This window comes from Colletotrichum paranaense (genome assembly GCF_030867605.1).
Source record: "Colletotrichum paranaense strain IMI 384185 chromosome Unknown Scaffold_28.1, whole genome shotgun sequence".
NCBI classification, from domain to species: Eukaryota; Fungi; Ascomycota; class Sordariomycetes; order Glomerellales; family Glomerellaceae; genus Colletotrichum; species Colletotrichum paranaense.
The window spans coordinates 136,380-158,108 of record NW_026848986.1 but is presented as its reverse complement, the minus strand read 5'-3'; the positions used below and the strand labels follow the sequence as shown (position 1 = coordinate 158,108).

Genomic DNA, 21,729 nt, shown 5'->3' with positions numbered 1-21,729 from the left:
CAGGGACCCTGCGCCACGTTCTACCCTCGTCCCGACTCCCGGCAACGCGCCATTGCAAGACAATTTCGTGCCAGAAGTTGCAGGACAAGCCGCAGAGACGTTGTCAAAGTTGCAATTCCTGCCTCATCTGGCGTGCTGGCGCCCAGCCTCTTGGCTTAGACTAGACACCTGTAACCTCACCTTGAAGAGCTCGCCAACAGAAGGGCTGAGAATACCAAGCGTCTTCCGCCCTTGGCTGCTCTTGGCGCCCTATCAACGTCCAAGACTCGAGACGTATGTCAAATCTGTATTGTAGAAGACCGTGATGGCCTCTTGCGCGCCATTCAGATTGTCACGATGGCGACATGCCGCTCTCTGCAGAACTTCCGTTGTGTTTCTTGGCACATGTCGTTCCAGACTAGAAGTCATTGAACGTGCTACAGAACGGTATGCTGGCCAGTCCAACGTGGACCTGATCCTTTGGATAGGCTTTTGACAGCAGCTTATCTAAAAGCTTGTAGATCTCGTCCAAGAATATCGTGTCTCGACTTGGACCGTTTCGATCTCTTTGCTACGAAGTGCAATCGGTCAGCTCGGTGAGGGTGGTGGGGTAGCCCCGACGTCCGCGTCGATCGGCTGCGCGGTTGTCGGTTGCCGGCCCCCGGCTGCCGGCTGCGGGGTTAGCCCGATGTCGCTTGACACACCGAGATCCCTTGCTCCAGTTCTTTCCTCTATGCCGTGGACATTGATGACATTCCGTGTCCACTCCTTGGCCGCCATGCTCCACCGCCAGCCAAGTTCCCGAGACTAAGTTCCTGAAGATCTATGGCTCCGGAACTTCATTGGCTATTCGTTGTGGTGGATATTCTTCTTCGCGGAATCTTGTCGCCATGGAGTTTCGCCCACTCAATTCCACAATACTGAGCGTAGATCATCGAGAAGTGAAAACTCGGATATCCTATGACGCCAGAGGTACGATAGGGGCTAGATTCGTAAGGATCCAGTATTCAGGTTGTCCCTCTTTGGGGAATTTCTATTAGTAAAACCTCGCGTTTCTCCCCCCAGTTTTGGTTTCGTTGAAGTTGTCTGATTGGATTTTATGGTCGTTGGATGCAACTGTCCGAATAAATACTCGTGCCGTTTTTTATTCTTCTGCGTTTAGCCATAAAAACCTTCCAAGCTCGAACTGTACACTTGCAAGCCTTTCAAAGGGACAGAATACCCTTAAGTGAAGATGTCCTTCGACAAGTTTCATCACACCACACAAAGGCCTCCACGTAGGATTCTTGCGCTGACGCGATCGCCAGCACCTTCGGATACACCACTAGCACGCCTCCAGGTCCAAGTGCTCTAGTTCGAGGTTTCACATGCCCAGAATGATCTCTCCGTCCTCCAGATACGAGAACTTCGACGAACCAGGGACGAGCGAGCTTCTTCGCTTTCTTTGATGCCTTGCCATTACTCATTTCGTCAATCAAGATCAAACCATCATTGGTCGTGACCTCATCACGCTTCGCTGGAGCGTTCATACGTATTCCCATAGCATTGATGAGACTTCTCTGGCGGTAGCAGTGGTATTGATGCCGACGGCTGAGTTTGTGTTCAGACTGAGCGAACTGTTACCTGGCGCTCACATATTGGCGTTGTCAAGTTTTCGAAAAGACACAGCGCAATCCCTTCTCAAAACAGTCGGCTATTGATTGTAGTTTCAACGAGGTGAATGGTATCTGAGTTCGTATGCTTCTGGTGGTTTTGGAACGCATACCGCCTGGCAATGCAGTCCGATATCAATATTCAATTCATCGACTCCGTGGCTCCACGAGTAAAAGCTAGCGGAGACCGGTTTTGCAGTCAGTCAACTGTGGTGAGGAATACTCACCGTCATTTATGAGAGGATTCCTGTCATTGGAGCAAATTGAAGCAGAGCATATAGGCAATTGGCCAAGTTTGCGGCCCTGCCTGATGCCCCTTGAACGATATTGATAAGGCTGCTGGACGTAACGGGCTCTAGCCGTGCTGGTAATGGGTGCAATGCAGCAGTGCAGCTCCTGAACGAAATGTTCTGCTCGCCAGAATTCTCAAGTCGCCTAGCGGTCATCTGGGCTCGAGCCAGCAATTGCAGGAACGACGAAAACCCAAGCTTCGGCCTCTTCCTGTGATTCGAATAGAGACAGAGCAGCCTAGCATGGAAGAATGAACGTTGGATGACTCGACCGTATTTGAGACTCGATGCTCGTCCAGATACCCTTCAACCAGATTCGAGAGCCGGCTAAGCGAATGGCCATTTTCTTTGTATGGTGTCTGGGTTGTCGCAAAGTGATGAAGTCATAGTTCCGCGCCGTCTCTTCGCGAATTCTACATGCCTGTGTCTCGAAGCCACCGCTAGGCAAATGGGGCGTTGCTAAGCAGGGGGTTTGCCGACTGAGAAATCAGCCGGTACCAGCATTTCTCGACTGTGAATCTCGATGCCAACTTCTTTTCCATCGAAGGATTTCGTGGCAGAAAGGGTAGATCGGCTAGACCTGTCCATTCCATGGAGCTGTATCGATGCAGCGTGCCGTCTGGACTCAAGGCGGCTCTAGGGCAAGCCGCCCCGGAGGTTTACACCTCTTAGACGCTTCAGAATGTAGCCAGACCTCGTGGCAGAAGTACTTCTGACCAATGACGATGCAGCACGAGGGAGATGGAGTCGAGTTGCAGACCAGTGGTCGGGAGATGGACACGCAGATCTGCGGTGAGTGTTAGCTTAAAAACGTTTGGCAGCAGGGGGATGGGATATCCCGGCTCGTTTGGGAGAGAAAAGGCTTGGATTGGCGGATTTGGTGCTGGGCATCGTTGGCAAGCTTCTCAGGTGGCTGGGGATGGACGTCGAGTGGAATGGGTTTCCCGCCGTGGTGGAGTACGATGGGGTCTTGTTTCTCGAATGGCGAACGCAACGGTTGAGGATTCGGGAGACGCTGCTCCCGCCTAACAGTTCTTGATGTCTTGCTCTTGAATAGTACTCGGAACGGATATTCGTTGGCAACGGAGCGGGAAACTTTGAAAAATGCCAAAGATGGCGCGCCTGATGCGCACGTGTATCCGTAATGTGTCTGGCACGCCGCACTCCGGACTAAGGCGGCAAAGACGGGTTTGAATTGTCTTGGACGCCGAGGCTTTGGGAAGCCGCAAGCTGCGTTTAGGTCGGTAGCGTCCCGGATCAGCGGTGGTTGAATACCTAGCTCGCCATTGACGATTCGTGTGGCTGGTTTCAGACCAAGTCGAACTCTTTGTGTACTCCGTACGAGCACAAATATGTGAGTGACGAAATGATTGTAACGAGTCCAAGTCGACCATGGATGCAGTTTATTAGAATTGGCTTGCGGTCGGACAGAGCTTCTGAGTAGGGATGAGAAATCGGTATGTTGACAATCTAAAGAGAGAAAGTTGCCCCACGCAACCTCAGTTGAAGCAGAAATACGGAGCAAGAGAAGAGTCCGATGCAGACTCGGTCTTTCGATGATTGATGGCTGGAGGATGGAAGCGAAAGAAGATCGCGGCGCCGCCGAAGCATGGGCCAACGGCCAGGTCAGAGCTCTTCCCATTAGAGTAGTCAGGTACGTACCGCTCTGCCCAGAACAGCAAGCTGCTTTTCCCTACCTTACCTTAGGTGAGGTTAAGATGGCAGCAGGGTGGCTAGAGCGTAAGCGGCTAGAGTGTGGTAGAAATTGACAGAGATTCCGTTAGGTCAATGATCTTAGCGGTCCGACCGATCCGAAGAGGCTTTTCCACAGGGAACATACCGACTTTCCAAGAATTGGTCTCAACGTACCTGAATGTGAGGGTTGCACCAAGTATCATCGCCTGAATATCACGCCCGGGTACATAATGCACCCGCTATGCATGCCTGATTTCCGATGAAGCTGAGCTGATGCATGGGAGCTGTAGGTATCTTCGCACCTAGTGACCTGGCCCAATGGATTCGACGTCAGTGGTTATCGCCAGAATACCTACGTGTATCCATAGTGCAGGGAGAAAGGTAGGGAATATGGAAGAGCCTGGTAGGAATCGATACATATCTTAGGTTGCGTATGTGGTTGTTGTTTGTGCGGAGAGTGACATGTGTCATTGGGAATTGTGCTATCAACCTTGTTTTCCTGCCCGAGTGCTGCAGCAAACTAGGCCCGGATGCCGCCGCCATCGTCTTCTCGGGTTCCTTTTACTCGCACACGTTTTTCACTCATGTTGCCTTGGATCAAGATGAATCGCCTGGGATGCTTCACAGGTTTCAATCGCTCGCAATGCCCAATACCAGTGGCCAGAGTGACCAGACTCCCAGAGCAGGTCTTCGTACCGCTAAGTAGCGCCGTGCGTGCTGATGCCATCCATGATCCCGGCGCCATTACCCCTGCCCCCGTATCCCGGTTTCGACCAGTTTCGGGCAGGTCGAGCTGCAAAGGAAAACAATCCACCACCCATTCGTGCTCCATCTGCCCTTGTCCGTCGACGGTTTGCCGGTTCCAGGCCAGGGCCCATGAAATGGCATTCCAAACCAGACATCTTGCCCAGGTATTCCTACACTAAATGCTAAGTGTGTGCTGAGGTGGGTAAGGTAGATAGGTACCTCTGTTACCGCCCGCCCAGGCACACACACCGTACCGCTGTAGAATCATCATATGAATACGAGATATCCCTTCCTCACTCTTTCTCACCATCCACTCTCGTCCATTCGTTCACCCATGTCTGCAGCCTGCCTGTGCCTCTCTTCTCCAGGCCCTCTCCTCCCTTCTACTCCTACAGAATACTCCTCCTGCCTCTCCCAGCTCACTCGTCAGCTTCTACCCCAGACTATATTCGTATCCGGTTCTGACCTGATCCCGCCTTCGCCTTGTTCTTAACCGATCCGGTTCGAGCAACCGCCGTCTGCAAGTGTCCGCTGTCGCGCCCGATTTACCACTGCGGATACAATTGCAGTCTGCGGCTTACTGGAGTCTGGCTTCCCTGTTTGGCTGAATCACACCCCAAATCCAGAATCACACCAGCGCCCTGCCGGTCCGCTCATCCTTGCCGTCGGTTCTACGCCGATTTGGGGACAATCTTGAACATCAAAGACAACACCCCTGCAAGACGGCCATTATCTTGCACTTGCCTCCCGCCACTACGGACCCTTCTCGCCCCTACCTTGCCGCTCTTCTCCTGAGGTTTTTCTACGCGCGCCGTCAAAACACAGTCGATAATCCAACAAACAACAATTTCTCTAGCAATCTTCACGACAACTCGGCTCCATTACTCCGTACCCTTTGTGCCGTTGCCCCAGCAGGATATTGCTTCGACCTCACGCAGAAACGTACTAGTCGCTCGACATCCTAGTCGAAGCACCCCAAACACCTCCATCTCGTCTCGGACAGGACCCTAAGCTCTCCACCATTCATCAAGGCACTTTCTGCTGCTTCGGGAAGCCCACTTACGATCTTCCGTGTCCTCCGAGCCACCTCCAAACTTCGACCCAGCCAAGGCATGCGACACAACTGAATACCTACATGTCTTTTGCCATTGCTTCTCAGCACTTGGTTCGATTTCCTCCAGACATCACCGCTCCCACTACGACATAAACCGCATTCGCCGTCTTTGTGTGCACACCCATCAGCATCCTTCGGGCATACCAGCCCAGGAGTTTCCGAATCGCCCGGTCGCTCCTGTGCGCCAACCGCCCACGATGGCCCGATTCGGAGGCTCGACTTCGCTCGCCGCGACCCTGATCGTTCTGTTCAGTTTCTTTGCTACGATCTTGGCAGCCACGGAAACTGTCTACATCACCGGCTCAGATAAAGATGGCAACAGCAAGCAGCTCGCGGTCAATCGCAATCCTGGCCTGTTCACTGGCGATTTTGGCGACTGTCTGGGAGGACAAAGTTTGTTCAACATTACAAAATTCGATGCCGCCTACTATGCCGACAATATGACCGTCCAGTTCCACTTGGACGGTACGACCAATATCAGAAACGAATCATTAATGAGTAGGTTGAACCAATCTGAACTTTTATCCATGTACTAATCACATATTGCAGTGCATATCAACGTCGAAGCTTGTAAGCTACATTCAAAACTTGGGACGAACCTATACGCAGAGATGGGGTATGCTGACTTGAGGCAGATGGCGAGACGAGATTCGAGATGAACTTTAACCCCTGCATGGCCAACATCGCTAGGTGCGTTCTAGCCCTGACGCCTCTCAAGACGGTCTGCTAACTTCCCGCAGTCTGTGCCCTCTGAACGCCAGCAAGCCCATCACTGCATTTGCAGAGTTCAGACTCACGCCTGCTCAGATCGACGGCATTCCTTCCATCGCCCTCGATATTCCCGATTTCGAAGGTTCTGCGCGCATCCAGATCTTTGCAAACTCGAGTCAGACGCAGATAGGTTGTTTCCAAGCCGTCATGCGGAACGGCAATAGCTTCTCCCACCCGGCCGCGATTTCATCGATACTGGGCGTGTTCACGCTCGCCGCGATCCTGGCTTCTGCAGCAACCGCCATGTATGGTGTTAGCATGCCTCATATTAGGACACACTACGCCCATTCTCTGTCAGTCCTGGTCATCTTCGAGACTTATCAGACCGTTTTCTTCTCGGGTGCCTTGTCCGTCGACTGGCCTAGCGTCCTCCCCGCCTGGTGGAGCAATTTTGGATGGGCCGCCGGCATGATATACAGCGAAAAAGTAATCAACTCGATCGACGGTTTCGCCGGCGTGACTGGTAATGCCAGCCAAGTAGGTGGTGCAGGATCGACCGTTATCAACACCGGGGGTGGCCTCGTCCAGCAAATTTATGGCCGCTCGCTCGACACTTTCTCGACGTCTAGCGATGGAGCGCCCGTTCCGAATCTCGTGCAGCGAGCGACTAGGGTTTACAACACAAGCAATCCATACGAATACTACTGGGCGGGAGACCCCGTCGCTCCGGGCATGCCTACACCGGGCAAGTGGATTGGATTCGCCGGAGACCTTTCTGCCCTGGGCATTCCGGCCGCCGATGCTTTCACACTTGGTCTTATCTGGTGGTTGGTGGCCATTGGACTGGTTGCCGTCTCCATCGCTGCGTTCAAGTTCATGCTCGACTTGCTTGCTCGGACAAAGCTGATCAAACAGGATCGCTTCTTGTACTTCCGCAACCACCTGGGCGGATATCTGGCAGTTGGTGTCCTGCGCACGCTACTCATTTCGTTCTCCTCCTTGATGACCCTGGCGCTATTCCAGTTCAATATTCGCGCGCCGGCCGGCCCGACAGCTATCGCCGCGATCATCTTCATCATCTTGCTCATTGGCGTTGGCGGCCTTGTAGCCTACGCATGTTTCTTCCGTCTCCGCCTCGGCAAGTATGAAATGGGCCCCGATACGATCATGTTCGAACAGGGCAAGCTCTTTGGTTCAATACCAGCGGTTGCAACAACGCGTGCCAGCGAAATTGGCGAAAAGGAAACCACCGCCAAACGTTACGGATCCCTCCCGTTCTTCAAGATCCGATTTATTGACGACGACCCAGACCGGACAACGGTCCACCAAGACGAGGTTTACATCAAACGTTTTGGTTGGCTATCGGCTCGTTACCGCCGGACCAGATGGTGGTTCTTCGCCTGCTGGCTAAGCTACCAATTCATTCGGGCCTGCTTCATTGGTGGCGGAGCACGAAGCCCCCTTGCCCAAGTTTATGGATTATTCGTCTTCGAGATCATCGCTTTCGTTGTCTTTGTCAAGCTCAACCCCTTCGAGGGCCAAAGAAACACTTCCTTGGCAATCTGGATGCTGGGCATCACAAAGATTGTCACTGCAGGATTTTCTATTGCCTTCTTACCCGCATTCGCCATTGGTCGCATCCTCTCTACGGTTTTCGGCATTATCATCATTGTCGTCCAAGGATTCCTTGTTGTTGCCGTCTTGATTCTTATTGTCCTAGGTGCCATATCATCATGGATGTCGCTTTACCGAAATCGCGAACAGTTCCCCGAAGTGCTGGATGGAATTCGCATCAAGTACTACGAGCATATCCAGGCTAGAGCCACTGACCTGCCGCCACCACCGAAACCAGATCCGAAGATTGAAGAGCCTCGGGAGCCACCGCAGCCATATTTCTCGGTCAACAATGTTCGCCGGACTCGCAAGATTGAGGACGATGACGAAGAAGACCAGGTTGGAGATATCATTCGGCCGGCCAATGCTTCAGTAGTACAATTTGCGCCAGGTACTACCACCACCCGACGAACCCGGACAGATAGTGTCAGCTCGCGCTACTCTGTTGGTAGTTTGCCGCGCCGCGCCAGACCACACCGCACTTCATGGAGTTCAGCTGATTTTGCTGAATGGGATGCCAACAATAATGCGGATCGGCCGGGATCATCGCTCGCACACCGCAGCAGCTTCGGTCATCAGCGCAAAGTGTCGCACTCTGGATCACAACCTGACCTCGGACGCTCCGCCAACAACTCGCCGGCGCCTGCAAGATCGGTGTCGATGACGAACAACGAGTTGCGCCGTCTCATGACTCCCACCGAGGAACTTCCAGAGGAGAGTGTAATGACACCCGGGAGCATGGCCGAGCCTGAGACCAGCACGAAACACACTGATACCGCCATTTCCCCCATCCACGAAAAAGACGAGCATGAAGCCAGGAAGGAGAATGCTTCTCCGGTTGAAGAAAAGCCCCAAAAGTCCTAAGCTACCATAACGAACATCAGCTGGTTTCACAACCATACTGCATCAGGCCTTGACACCACAAGCGCCTCCATTTCGAAACTGTGTCGACATTGGTTTCCTTGTTGTGGAATTGCACTGCATAGACGGTCAATATTTTTGACCTTTACGAACTTTCATGAGAAACGATCACTGGGCGTTAGCGGAAATGCTCATTTGAAGAAGAAGAAACCCCTTATCTTTGTAATGGCACTAATCTGTGGAGGACAGGCCGGCCGTTCCGGCCGTTGCTCACATCTTGGAACGTGCACATATTTGTATGGCCTCTGGATGAGCCGCAGTACATGGATACACACTTATAAAAGCAAGAAAGTGGCAGGCTCCAAGCATAGAGATTGAGTTGACAGGTAGACCTAGAGAACAGTATCAAGTCTTAACATAGAGTCGTCTTAAATATGGCATAAGCTATTCCCTTTTGTGCACAAAAAACACTCGCAACTCCCGCTGGTTACTTACCTTTCTTCCAGATTTCAAGCTTATTGGACCAAGGTGGTTGATGTAGAGCTTTCTGAATATCTTTGGCCTGTCATTCACCGTAGGAGATAAAGAGACAAAGGTAAGTGGCACCGCCACTTATTCATCCCAACTCATCCGCGCCACGAGAAGGGTAATTTGTGCTCAAAGGTGGCAAGGTAGATAGCAAGGCTACTTGTGGCGAAGAGCTTTGGTTTTGAGGCTCATGCTCTGCGGAATTTATGCAAAAGATGGGATGAATTGTTACGGAGTTGGGCAATGATGGCGAGTGGGATTCGAGCTGGTGAGTTGAGGCGCATGGTTATCAGATGAGGGTACATGTAGCTTTCACCTTTCTAGCGTGGTATTGTCGACTGATGAGATCGTTTTCTGAAAATGGCTACTAATACTACTACTTTTTTGGTTGTCTCCTTCCTATAGGCCAAGACACGTTGGGCTGCGCGCAAAGAAACAAACATGCACGGGATAGCTCTGAAAAGGTTCATGATATGCAGCTTTAGACATCTCTCTAGATTATTGAAATAATTAGAGGAATGGGCTTCGCATATTAGTTTGGGGAGTTCAATCATGAACAATTCAGTATCACCCGTTGAAGCGGAGGGCATCCCGGTGCCGCCTAGCAACGCCACAGTCACCAATTACGGAGGAACATTCCTTGACTTCTACGCCTCGACGGCGCCTAGTACCGGGCAGCCATACCCCATCGGGACTCTGAATTCGACTACTAGGCGGATGCGAGTGCGAGCCGGGTGAACCTAGAACGACTAGGTACCTACCTTAGTATGCTCGCCGCCACTTACACTCTGACCCTCTACCACGTACGTCCCTTGCTATCAATCAGGATTAGAGATGTTGTGGAAAAATGTATGCAAAAGAGACGGCCTGATTCATATCAGATAAGAGAGATGTCGAGTGCGAGAGCCCGTCGTCATCTCGCGAATATTAGACGAATGAAGGGGCGCGGGGTGAAAGTCTATCCGATAACGCGTGTCGCAGAAACATCCCATAGGAGCCTTTCGCCAGCCACACACATGCCCTACCGTGGTATACTTCTCGCATCGAGCCGCGACGCCTTCATCTGAAGTTTTGGGTGTATGTCGGACCCCCGATTTCGATTCGACACTGCCCTGCTGTTCTATGCTGTCGTATTCGCTGGGGCCTATGTTCAGCTGCCCATGTCTTCGCATCCCTTCGTCATTGCTCACATCATCCTGTGTTGCCCCCCGGACCCCGACCCCGATTTCTAACCCCTCCTCGGAAACAGGTTAACATTGACAAGTCTATATCAAGCTTGACTCCCGGCTTCGTTCTCTGACTGCAGCTTCCCTAGAACCACAGTCTTCGAATCAAACAACAACAGCAAACACCACGTCCCCTACTACCACAAATCACAATCGCTTACCAACAGCCACACCTTCTAGTCTTTTCCTGAAAAAAACAACAAAAATGTGTTGCCGAAGACGCCGCGCAGCCCGCCAAGCCTGGCTTGAACAACGCGCCCTCGCAGGCGGTCCCCGCGGCTGCGGTGGCCCCCGCCACTTCGGCCCCGGCCCCGGAGGCCCACCCTTCCGTCCGCCCTGGGCATCAGGAGGCGGCTACGGCGGCGGCGGCGGCGGTGGTGGTCCCCCCTTTGGCAGATGGCGCGCCATCCCACAAGACAACGTCCCCCAGGACCCCTTTCGAGATCCTCCCGCCGCTCCTCGAAACGACCCAGCTACTAGAGACCCGGAAAAGGGAGGCATTAAGATGAACGTTAAGGACGTTGAAAAGAGCACGCCCGCTCCCTCCGCCCCCGTCCCTACTCCGGCTCCAGAGGGTGACTCGAAGAGGGTTTCATTCATGTCTGGTCCGTTTTCGCGGTGGAGGGAGTCCGTGAGGAGGTCGTCTTCGAATGCGACATTGCCTCCTAGATATACCTCTGGCGTCACCGAGGCGCCGCCGTACTGGAGCGGTGAGCAGGCGGGGAATAGGCGGTCCTTGCCGCCGGATTACGATGTGGCGATTAAGAACTGAGGGAGAGGATGACTTATAGAGGATATATGACGGGAGATATTGTAGCGTTATTGTAACGTGTCATGTGGACAACGTTGATGGAGTTTGGTTTGCGTGTAACAGGTAGCAAATGTATACAGAGTTGGAAAAGGTTATATTGTTCTTTACAATATTACAGAGAATTATACGTAGTACGTTGTTTGTCGCAATTGTTCGCACTGGGTATTGTAGAGCGTGAATCCAAAACAAAATGAGAAAAATCCTTCCAACGCCCTGCACCGTCGCTCTGAAAATGAAGTAATTAATTGTACCGTGTCCCACGTATAGTAGAGCAGAAGAACGGTTCGTTCGCCGGGATACTTAGAAGACTCAGACTCAGACTCAGACTCAGTCTCAATCCCAATCTTCGTACCCGCCAGCTCCGTAGGGATTCCACTCCTGGCCGGGGTAACTCGTCGCGCTCATCTGGGGCACATCCGCCGGCTCCTCTTCTTTTCTGTACTTGACCCCTCCCGACGACAGCTCCTCGTACGGGTCGACCAGAATCTTCTCCTCCTGGGCCTCGCGCCGCATGGTCCTCTGACGTTCGTCTTCCGTATCCTCCAGCTCGGCTCTCGTGCTCTTGCCCCTCGCCAGGGTCGTCGAGGCCGCGGCGGCGCCTGCGCTAGCGCTGCCGTTGGCGTGACTGGCGTTTCGGGGCGCTTCGTCGGCAGAGCTGTCGCTGACCATGCTGTGGCCCGTGTTTGCAGCGACTATGGGCTGTGCTGCTGCCGGCGGCTGAGAAGGATTAGAGGGCAGAAGCGGTGTGGATTCGTAGAGATCATTGTTGTCTTTGGGTTCTTGGTTTGCTTGCTGCACGTTGACACTGAGGCGAGGTGCCGTGGGTGCTGATGCTGGCGCGGGCACTGGCGGTTCAGACGATATGATGTTCTCCGCCGGCCGTTGCTTGTCGTCGGAAACACTACGGAAGTTGTTTCCCATGATACTACCAGCATCGATTGCAAGCCCTTGCGTCTGCTGAGCGTGCTCCTGAGGATGGGGAGATGGAGGCTTGTCATGCGGGCTTCGGACCACATTACTGGCATGCGTTTGCCCTTCAGCAGAGTTGGTCTGTTGATTCCTCTGAGCCTCTCTGCTATTACTTTGATGCATATGGGGAGATGCTGCGACTGGAGCTGGCGTATCGACTAGGGAGTATCGTTGCTGTTGAGGCTGTTGACTTGGCGGCATGGTTTGCTGACCAAATTGCGAGTCCGGACCCGCGATACGGCTGTCGTCTTGGTTCACCAACCGTATTCCTCTCGGGTCTTGTTGTGGCTGATGTTGCTGATTGGGAACTGGCACATCACCTTGCGGACCGACATGGGCCGCCTGCGTGCTATGGCTGGCGTGCGAAATGTTGGACTGGTGGGAGGCCATGCTCACGCGCCGATCACCCTCGGGCCATGCGCCTCCCTGTGGATGGCTGTGAAGCAGCTGCTGTCCTTGCTGTATGGGAGGGCTGGGGTGGCTGTACATTGACATTTCGGACGGATGCCTTTGAGTAACAGGAGGCTGGCCCCATTGTGGCACCTGCGGTGAATGGTACGCAGGATACTGAACCGGTGGTGAGGTGCGTGAGAGGGCGTAGGGAGATGGCGCTACGCCTCCTTCACCGTGAACGGCATCATATCCTCGAGGGATAGGGACTTGGTCGTACTGAGGTTCAACGTAAGGTTGGGGGTTGGCGCGTACGCTTCCACCTGGCCCAGGACCGTTCGGAATTGCCCGAGTCATAACCGGTTCGAAAGGTACGTCCTGTTGGCTTGAGAATCTTCCGTTGTTTTGCCGCATCGCTTCGGGGCTTCTGCCAGCCATGTTGTGTTGAGGGAGAGGTCCTTGCTCAAAGGAACCCATGGATGGGCGCTGTTCTCGGTACATGTGATGAGGTCCTTGTTGTGGTAGGTGATTTCTCTGTGATAACGGAACAGCTGGCGGCATCCTTTGCTGACCTTGGCTCTTGTGAGACTGCTGCAGCTGCGGTTGCGGCTGCATGTCTTGAACCTGGCTTGGATATGGCATCTGCTGTTGAGGTCGAGGTTCTGGCTGCTTGGATGATCGCTTGAACGCACTGAAAATGGACTTCGTTGTCGATTCTTTCTGGGGGCCTTGGTTAGGCCGAGGTTGTGGCTGTGTTGAGGTCCTGTTCTTGAACCACTTTGATACTGGGTTCTGTTGACCATCTACGCTCGAGTCTTGACCGCTAGACTGCATGTCTTGGCTTTGGGGGAAAGAGAGCGAAGAACGCTGATTCGGTGGGGGAAACGCTTGAGAAGATTGAGCTGGAGGTCTGTTTTCAGCATCAAAGCCCTGGTGCTGATGCTGAGGTGGATGTGGGTGCTGTTGTTGTTGGTGTTGGTTTTGATGTTGGTTTTGATGTTGAAGAGAATGCTGAAAGAGCTGAGGCTGCTGCTGCTGCTGCTGCTGAGGACGTCCTGGAGAAGCCACTCCAGTCATTTGCGGACCCGTCCCATCGGGCTCCTGCATGTTGGCAGGTCGACCAGGCTGCGACTGCCCCTGAGACGGGTCCTGTCGAGGCGCTCGACTTTCAGATGCCAAAGGTGCCCTCGGAGCCGGCATCTGAGTAATGGCCGCCGGTTTGGGCGAGTTCGATTTCGAGGACTGTTGCGAGGTATCAGACTGGCCGACGACTCCATTGGGAGATTGTGCCCTGAAGTTGGAGGAGGGAGACAACAGCGACGCAGATTGCTCCGAGATTCGCCTGGCGTGACCAGACTTCTGGACGCCGAGAGTCTGTTGGTGATTGGTGCCTTGCCCCTGGCCCAGAGGCGGTGTCTGGGGCCCCGGCGAGTTCTCGCGTCCGTAGCTGTGTCTGATCGATGGCTCCGGCGTTGGCTCGGCCGAGAATCCGGGAGGAACCCAGTGGGTTTCGGTCTGGTCGTCTGACAGCTCAGGGCGCGAGAGTTGCTCCTCGGCCTGCAGAAATGAAAGAGAAGGCTGTCTCTGCTCAGTGAGACGGCGGCGTCCCGGCGATGGTTGTTCTCTCTGTGATGGGGGCGCCGGAGCATTAAACGATTGTGGGGGATGTGACTCCATATTCAACATCTGACTGGACTTTCTCCGTGAGACATGTTCATCATGCGCTTCATGACCAGGCGCGATAGGGGCTTCACGGCGTTCGCTCTGCAAGTCTGACACCGGGCGTGTTCGCGCTTCTTCCAATGCGGGGCTTCTCTGTTGATCTGTCACAGCAGCGAATTGCTGCGACGGTTGAGGAGAGGGCAAGACAGACCCGTTGGACTTTCTCTGATGAAGTTCAGGTCCCTGAGGCTGGGACTGAGGCTGAGGTTGAATTCGTGCGCCAGCTCCCGGGTGCATGGAAAAGCCTTGGAAGCGAGGCGACTCCTCCTGTTGCTGCTGGCCGAACCCCTGAGGCGGGCTCCGTATAGGCGGCTGGCCTTCATCCTCGCGCCTTGGTCCAAGGTTTGACGGCGGTAGCTGTTGACCAGTATGCTGCTGCACTCTGAACTGCGCAGGAACACTTGCGTTCTGGTCCTGTCCTTGAGGTAATCCATGCTGGGTCTCGGTCGGCTTGTTGGCGGCGCGTTTACCAAAAAGCCCAGAGAAAAACCCGCCTGCTGAACTTCTTCTACCTCGTTCGTCATCTTCGACATTGCCCAACGGCTTATTCACCAGGGTTTCCTGTGCAAAAAGTTGGTTTGTGCCAGTGGTGTTACTCCTCTCTCTCCCCTGCGCGGCTAAGGGGCTAGGTTTGCCAGGTTGACTTCCCTGCGTGCTTGGCGGGCGACCAAACATGGTCGAAGTCGTAGTGGAATGTGATGTACTAGGTTTCTGTGGCACCTGTAAATCCTGCTGACTTGAACTACGAGGGAACACCTTGCTCGTAAAGCCGGAGAACCGCTTCTTAGGAGGGCCCATTGCTCCGCCTGCAACTTCATATCCAGCAGTGGACGTTGACGAACGAGACAGGTTGGGCATTGGGAAATTGGCGGATTGATCGGCACCCGGACCGAAGAATGACCGTTTTCTCTCCGCGGGCCCTCCCGGTGGTGGTTGCTGAACCTGGGACGGGCCGCCCGGGTTCGGGCTCGCCTTTGGTGACGGCGAAATCCCTTCACCACCATCACGGCCCTGGGGCCCTCCCACATCCGAAGGTTTAGAACCTCGTAAGTTGAGGAAGAAGCTTGAACGTCTTCTCTGGCGGTCTTGCAGCTCTCCTGTGGCAACGCTAGCCTCGGACACGGCATCACCTCGCACGTCTGGACCAGCCATGTAGCTTGGTGCTCCGCTCTCGGCCTTGGACGCTGGGCGTTCCCGCGAGGTGTGACGCGAGATGCGACCTCCGATTTCTTTGAAGAAGCCAGAGCTTCGCTTGCGCCCACGCTCTTCATCTATTGAGGGATCGAAGCCGCTGACTTCGGAGTCGCCAGTTTGTGTCCTGTACAACGAGGTAGAATCGCGGTTGTAGAAATGCTGACCAAGGTCTTCCGAGCCTCGTGGCCCTGTGGGAGAGCTGGGGTTTTGATATCCTGCTTGCGGGGTGAATAGGCCTGGATAACGCTGCGCTGATGAAGGAGGCACTTCAGAGAACTTTTGTCTAGGGGGTAACTGCGTCTCGGGTCGTTGCGCCGCCGTTGAAGGCACACCAGTCTCTTTATCGATCCCGAAGGAGGTTTGCTGGTGAGGCGACAGCGATCCTCCCGACTGCCGGTTTCTGCTGGTTGCCAGTGGCTCAGACAAATGCGACTCCTCAAGCTTCCATGGGCCTTGTGGAGGGAGGTGATGGATCGGGTTGCCTCCGAAAGTTGGAGACATAATCCCTTGATGAGGAGGCATGCCTGGACCATAGGGCGGACCGCTCGTTCGACCCTCATTCTGTTGCATCGCTGCTCTTGTGTCAATGGGTCCTGGTACACGGCCGGCGCCCTTCATTGCTACTCCCGGCCCAAGAGGTCTCTTTTCATCATCAATTCTGAGGTCCTGCCCTGTCATCCCACTACTCTCGGTCGCCAGCGTAGCCGCCTGCGTTGACGTTGCCGAAAGAACATTATGTGACATGTTGCTGTCTTTACGGAAGCGTGGTGGCCCAGTGTCGACGCGCATGGGTTGCGCAGACTGTGCAGACCAGCTGGATTCCCCTTGCTGGAAGCGGGATGAAGAGCCGCCCTCGTTGCCATAGTGGTCTGTTGTCGTGTTGACCGGAGAGGAAACGAAGTTGTTATCATCGTCTTCGTCCAAGGGAAAGCGTTTCTTCGCCCGCTTGGTCAGGTTGATACCGAATGTAGAACTTCGCCTGATGGGCGGTAGGCCAACAAAGGATGACTGGCGCTGGGGAGAAGTCTGCTGTGATGGAAGATGATTTATGGTCTGTTGCTGTTGCTGTTGCGGCTGCTGTTGCGGCTGCTGTATCGGCTGCTGTATCGGCTGCTGTATCGGCTGCTTCTGGACCGACTGCTGCTGAACCGGCTGCAACTGCTGAGTTGGCCGCACAATAAAAAGACCCGTTGAGCTAGAACCATGAGTCAAATCGTGGTCGTCCTCATCAACTTCTCTGCTTGACTCGGTAGGCTCGAATGACCGCGGCGCCTGTGGCGGTGACTGAGGAGATACCACGTGGATTTGGCCAGCAGGAGGCGACTGCGGCGACACAACGACCCAGTCGTCATACGGTTCATCGGCTGTGTTTGCACGTGGTCTTACACCGGCGACAGTTTGTGTGGCTTGAGAAGAGGGGGGAGGAGCTTGGCCTTGACCTGCATTAGACGCAGGAGGGCTTGGATCCGTGGACTGTCCCATCTCGAATCCCTCCTCTTCCACTAAGGGCGTGCCCGTGAAGGGGTCCCATGATGGCTGAGTCTTGCTGATGGGTCTAGGAACCTGGAGGTCACCTCCCACGGAATAGTCGTCACCGGGCGTGTCCTTGGCTTGGAACCGGGGCGTCGTCGATATGGAGTGCGTGTCCGAGACGGGGGATACCGGCTCCGAATCACTGTCTCCGGGAGGTCCGGCAGACTGCTGAGGCGGCGTATGGGGCCGCGGTGGGGCCCAAGCCGAAGCTTGATCATCACTGCCCTGAGTCAAGGTATCAAATGGGGATGTACGTGAGGTCTGGGGTAGTTGAGGCGGTGGAGTCGGAGATGCCGGATGTTCCGGGATGGTCTGTGGAGTTGGGCCTGACACGGATCCCGAGTGCGACCGTGAGTGGGCATGACCGTAGCTGTCGGCACGAGGTGACGAACGCGATCCGAGGCTTATGCCCCATGAAGTACGTCGCTCGGCTCTAGTCTTGGGTTGAGCCGGCGGGGGAGATGAGTCGCTCTGTCGGAGAAGACACAATTAGAGATGATTCACCATATAAGATGCCATGTTGGACTTTAGAGTGTCCGAGATCACCACAGGGGTTACATGATGGTGCAGTAATAGAAAAAAGTTTCGTAGCATTCCTTAATCATACAGTCCCGTCATTCTGGCCAGAAAGGGAGACACATAACTCATAAGTGATTACCAAGGGGAGAAGTGAGGAAGAAAAGTAAAGAGAGAAAAAGACCGATGGGGAAACGGGGTTGCTCGGGACAGATCAGACTGTCGATCCCTCCCAACAACCAAACTAGAAAGAATGCATGCCCTGTGTGATGTGATGATCCCAGTTGAGAGGAATGTTTAAAGAAATACCTTGTCCCCAGTGCCACGGAGTTTGTTCTTTCCCTTGCTCAATAGACCTTTACCCGCCTTGCCAGCCGCAAGCAATAGTCCCTTGCCCTTCGCCCCAACTTGACCGCTCGAATGCTTAAAATCACTTGAAGGCGAATGAGACGAACCAGTGGGCGCACTTCCCGCAGGAGGCCGACCCGAAGCTCCCGCCGCGAGGTTTGGGTTGCTTGCGTTGAGGTACTGCTGATAGTAAGGCTGTTGAGAAGCCGGCTGAGAAGTTGTTGGCGATGACTGCGATTGACCAGGACCAGGTGCGCCAACTCCAAATGATGCAGTTGCGTTAGCGTGCTCAGGATGCTGAGCTTTCAAGTTTTCCAGCCAGTTGTTCAGACCCGAATCCATCGACGCGAATTGGGAGCGCGTCTCATTGTACTTTTGAATCCTGTCTTTCGCATTGGAAAGGTCCATGATCTCTTTGAACGTTGTAATCTTGGCAGGCTGCGTCGACTGGCGTTGAGGAGCCGCTGGAGATGCAGGTGCCTGGCCAGCCTCGGACGACTCTGGCTCTGGCTCGGGCTCTGGCTCGGGTTGAACCTGAGCCAGGGCAGGGTGATCGCCGGGCGGTGGGCTGGGTGAGACGGGGTTTGATGAGACCCGAGCCATTGACTTTTCTTCCGCGAGCGACAGTCGGCGGGTGGGTGCAGCCGACGTAGTGTTTTTATCAGCCGTGACTGACACGGGTGACGGCGGTTCGATCACTTCGGAGTCCATGCGATCTCTCGGCGCCGAACTAACCTGCGACACTTGATGAGACATCGCGCCCGCGTCTTGCGGCACGCTAATATGCCCATCGTCCAACCCAGTAGCGAGCGGCGTACGTCCCGAGTCGCTGGCCACCTCTGATTGTGTAGCCTGCAGCTCATCATCGCCTTGTTTAGGGGGCACGCTGTCTTCGCCAGCGTCACCAGGTTGGGGGTGAGGCTCGGCGAGAGGATCCTTCTGAGCATCAGAGGCCTTTGGCGTAACCTGCTCTCCTCCTGCTTCCCATGAGAACCGTCGACCAAGTGCAGGAGGTTTGTCCATGGCATCTTTGCGAGGGCTCAAAGGAGGAACGTCAGAGATGTCTTTATTGGGGGTAAGCGCCCTCTTTTGCTCTGGCTGCTGTGAAGGCAAGCTGGGCACATCGGGCTTGTCGTCGCCTGCAGTCCAATAGTCGTCGTAGACGCTGTCGAGATAGGCGCTCTCACGAGTACCGCTGTTGTCGACGGCCGGACTCAGCGACTGATGGTTATTGAAGTTGTTCAGTTCGTGACTTGTAGGGCGGACGGGACTGAGGCTGCGCATAATCTCTTCTCTCAACTTATCGCTCTCCTTGACAGGGGATGGGTCGGCAATGGTGCTCATGGTGGACTCGCGCTGCAGCCTCTCTGGCGCCGCAAAATCCAATGACGAGCTGCCTGATTCGCGAGGGTTCAGAGGAGCCGAAGTCTCCAGGTCGTCATCCTGGTCAACACGACCCTCCATCTGAGCGGCCCGCTCCGAAGCTTCGGGGATGGAAACAGGAATGGATACTGTATCCTTCGTCGTAGCTACCCCGCTGGCGCCAAACTTGTCGTCTTCGTTGTCGGTGATGGGGGAAACTTCGCCAGGATCCACGCCGAGAATGGGCTTCCGATCGGCAGTAGCAGCGGGTGTCGCAACGGCGGAAGTAGACTGGGAATCGGCAATGGAGCGTGTTTCGGTGACCCAACCTCCAGGAATAGACGGCCGAGTAGTTTGCGAAGGCAGACGAGATCTGCTGGATTCCTCCAAGGCTGGTGGCGTTTGGGAAGGTGAACGCGACCTTTCCCTGCTGACTGGTTGAGATGCAGGCAATGATGAGTTGGTTGGCTGCGGAGTCGTGCTGATGGTGGGAAGTGGAGACGTCACATCACCAGGCGTCGCAGCAGTGGGAGATTTATCCACAGCTGGCGCTTTCTCTGCCGTAGAAGCGGGTTCGGAAGGCTGCGTCTGGATCTGGGATGGCAAACTCGGCATCGGAGGCGCCTCGTGAGCATACTTGTCTGGGTTCGAGAAGAAGTCGTCTCCGAAAAGGGACATGCGCGCCAGGTCGGGCAGTCGAGGGCTCGTGGAGTAGCGGCGGTTCTGGTCAGACTCTTCTGCAGTCGGGCGCTGCAACTGCGGCTCTGGTACACCCAAGTTGCTCTCCGGCATGCCTCCTGGAGGACTCAGTCGGCCTCGGTCTACTCCTTGGGCCTGAGGTTGTGCTAGAAGCCCATCGAAGCCATACTCGCTTTTTCTCTCCGCCACCGGTGCCAGAATAGGTTGTCGTGTGGCATTATCGACAACACCCAGCCCGTCGCCTTTGTCCAAACTGCGGCGCATTGGCTGCTGCTCACCAGCGTCGACTACCGGAACTGTCGGGTTGGCAGCCGACACCAACGATTCGCTCCTAGGGCCAGTGGCACTGTCTATGCTTGGCCTTCCCGCCTCCGTCAATCCACCCTCTTTTTCTTTATTGTCGTCCATCTGGCGATAGATATCCGAGGGTCGGATAAAGTGCGCTGCTGTGGTGTTGGACGGTGTGCCCGGCGATTTGACATTGGAAGGAGACGCTGATCGTTGGTCTATCCACGGACGCTGCGTGGAGCTCGACCGAGAACCGGAAGCCTGGCGATCACGGTCCTGCTGCCCCATGCTGCTCTTACGAGGAGGGAAGCGGGTGGCTTGAGTCTGGGCCGGTGCCGGTGAAGTTCGTCTGCTTCCCACAGGAGGAGATGGAGTGCCCCTGGGATATTCTGGGCGACTAGCGAACGGTGCTGGAACGGGCGCTGGAACTGGTGCTGGGCTCATCCGTGAAGGCAGTCCAGCGCTGGCAGGTGGAGGTGGTGACACGAGCGGTTCCTGAGGAGCCCTTTCGGGAGCAGCACCTACTGAGGCTGGCTCTGCCACAGGTGCAGGCGGCTTCACCTCGTTCACCACAGGTTGCTGCACGACGGGAGGCGTAGGCTTTGCTGAGTTCTGAATTTGCAGAGGCGGAAGCCCGGCAGTGGGACGATGGCTGGAGGTCGGTCTGGCTTCATTCACCGTCGGCTGCGCCGGTCGCATTGAAGGCACAGGCTCGGCCGGCTGGGGAGCTGACGGAGCTGGCGGCTGGTGCGACGGGAGAGCTGTATTGGTTGACTGGCCGGCTTGACGGTAGCCCGTGGGCTTCAGCGGCGGCACGGGAACGGGATCATCGGCTTCGTCTTCAAAATCGTTTCCCCAGTCATCGCCGTCGTAGTTTTGGGTCTTGGCCTCGACCCATTTCTTGGTCTTGGTTCTCTTTACATTGGTCTTATAGGAGGCACTCGTCGGGGTATCGGGGCTTCTACAGGTAGGATTGTGTGGTCAGTACCATTCTACAGAGGAACAAGGCCGAGTTGTGGTATATTTTTGCGGAAACAATCTAGGAGAAGCAAAGCTGAAGGCTGGAAGAATTCGAATCACTCACAAAGGCGAGTTGGTATGAGGGGCTCTGAAGCCGTAATTATACGACGAGCCGTCCATAGCGTCGTTCGTTTATGTGATGGTTTCGGAACCGTCTACTGCTTCATTGCTCGGTTTCTCTGACTACGATTGAGGACGTTCCAAGCTTCGCCGGTGACTCGGAACTGGGTATCGCGAAGCGCGCGGGTTGCGGGTTGCGGTTGGTTCCCGATGGGATCAGGCGGGTGGCCAGAGACGTTGCGACGCTGGCTCCGGCCCAGTGCGAACTTTCGGATGGGATGAGGAGCACGAAGATGAGCTCCCAAGTTGAAACGACAACGAGAATTGGAAGGAAGACAGACGCGTCCTAAGAGGCCAAGGAATCGTCACGTTCTGTCGGGGCACAGAGACAGGAACTGGG

At 54.9% G+C, this 21,729-nt stretch overlaps 5 protein-coding genes across 5 annotated transcripts; 3 read left to right on the top strand and 2 right to left on the bottom strand.

Annotated features, from left to right (window-relative positions):
• Nucleotides 1-2,720: 2,720 nt before the first annotated feature.
• Nucleotides 2,721-3,563, bottom strand: CPAR01_16725 (uncharacterized protein; the record flags this gene model as incomplete). Its single annotated transcript, XM_060500970.1, has 1 exon — nt 2,721-3,563. One exon carries the CDS (start codon nt 3,561-3,563, stop codon nt 2,721-2,723), a length of 843 nt encoding a protein of 280 aa, XP_060340347.1.
• A 583-nt stretch (nt 3,564-4,146) lies between these two features.
• Nucleotides 4,147-4,542, top strand: CPAR01_16724 (uncharacterized protein; the record flags this gene model as incomplete). The annotated part of the gene is made up of 1 exon (XM_060500969.1): nt 4,147-4,542. The coding sequence occupies one exon, from the start codon at nt 4,147-4,149 to the stop codon at nt 4,540-4,542; it is 396 nt and encodes a 131-aa protein (XP_060340346.1).
• Nucleotides 4,543-5,674: 1,132 nt separating this feature from the next.
• CPAR01_16723 (transient receptor potential ion channel) lies at nt 5,675-8,666 on the top strand (the record flags this gene model as incomplete). The annotated part of the gene is made up of 4 exons (XM_060500968.1): nt 5,675-5,975; nt 6,027-6,047; nt 6,113-6,167; nt 6,218-8,666. 4 exons carry the CDS (start codon nt 5,675-5,677, stop codon nt 8,664-8,666), a joined length of 2,826 nt encoding a protein of 941 aa, XP_060340345.1.
• Nucleotides 8,667-10,622: 1,956 nt separating this feature from the next.
• On the top strand, nt 10,623-11,189 carry CPAR01_16722 (uncharacterized protein; the record flags this gene model as incomplete). Its single annotated transcript, XM_060500967.1, has 1 exon — nt 10,623-11,189. The coding sequence occupies one exon, from the start codon at nt 10,623-10,625 to the stop codon at nt 11,187-11,189; it is 567 nt and encodes a 188-aa protein (XP_060340344.1).
• Nucleotides 11,190-11,561: 372 nt separating this feature from the next.
• On the bottom strand, nt 11,562-21,389 carry CPAR01_16721 (uncharacterized protein; the record flags this gene model as incomplete). Its single annotated transcript, XM_060500966.1, has 3 exons — nt 11,562-17,507; nt 17,862-21,210; nt 21,334-21,389. The coding sequence occupies 3 exons, from the start codon at nt 21,387-21,389 to the stop codon at nt 11,562-11,564; spliced, it is 9,351 nt and encodes a 3,116-aa protein (XP_060340343.1).
• Nucleotides 21,390-21,729: the final 340 nt, after the last annotated feature.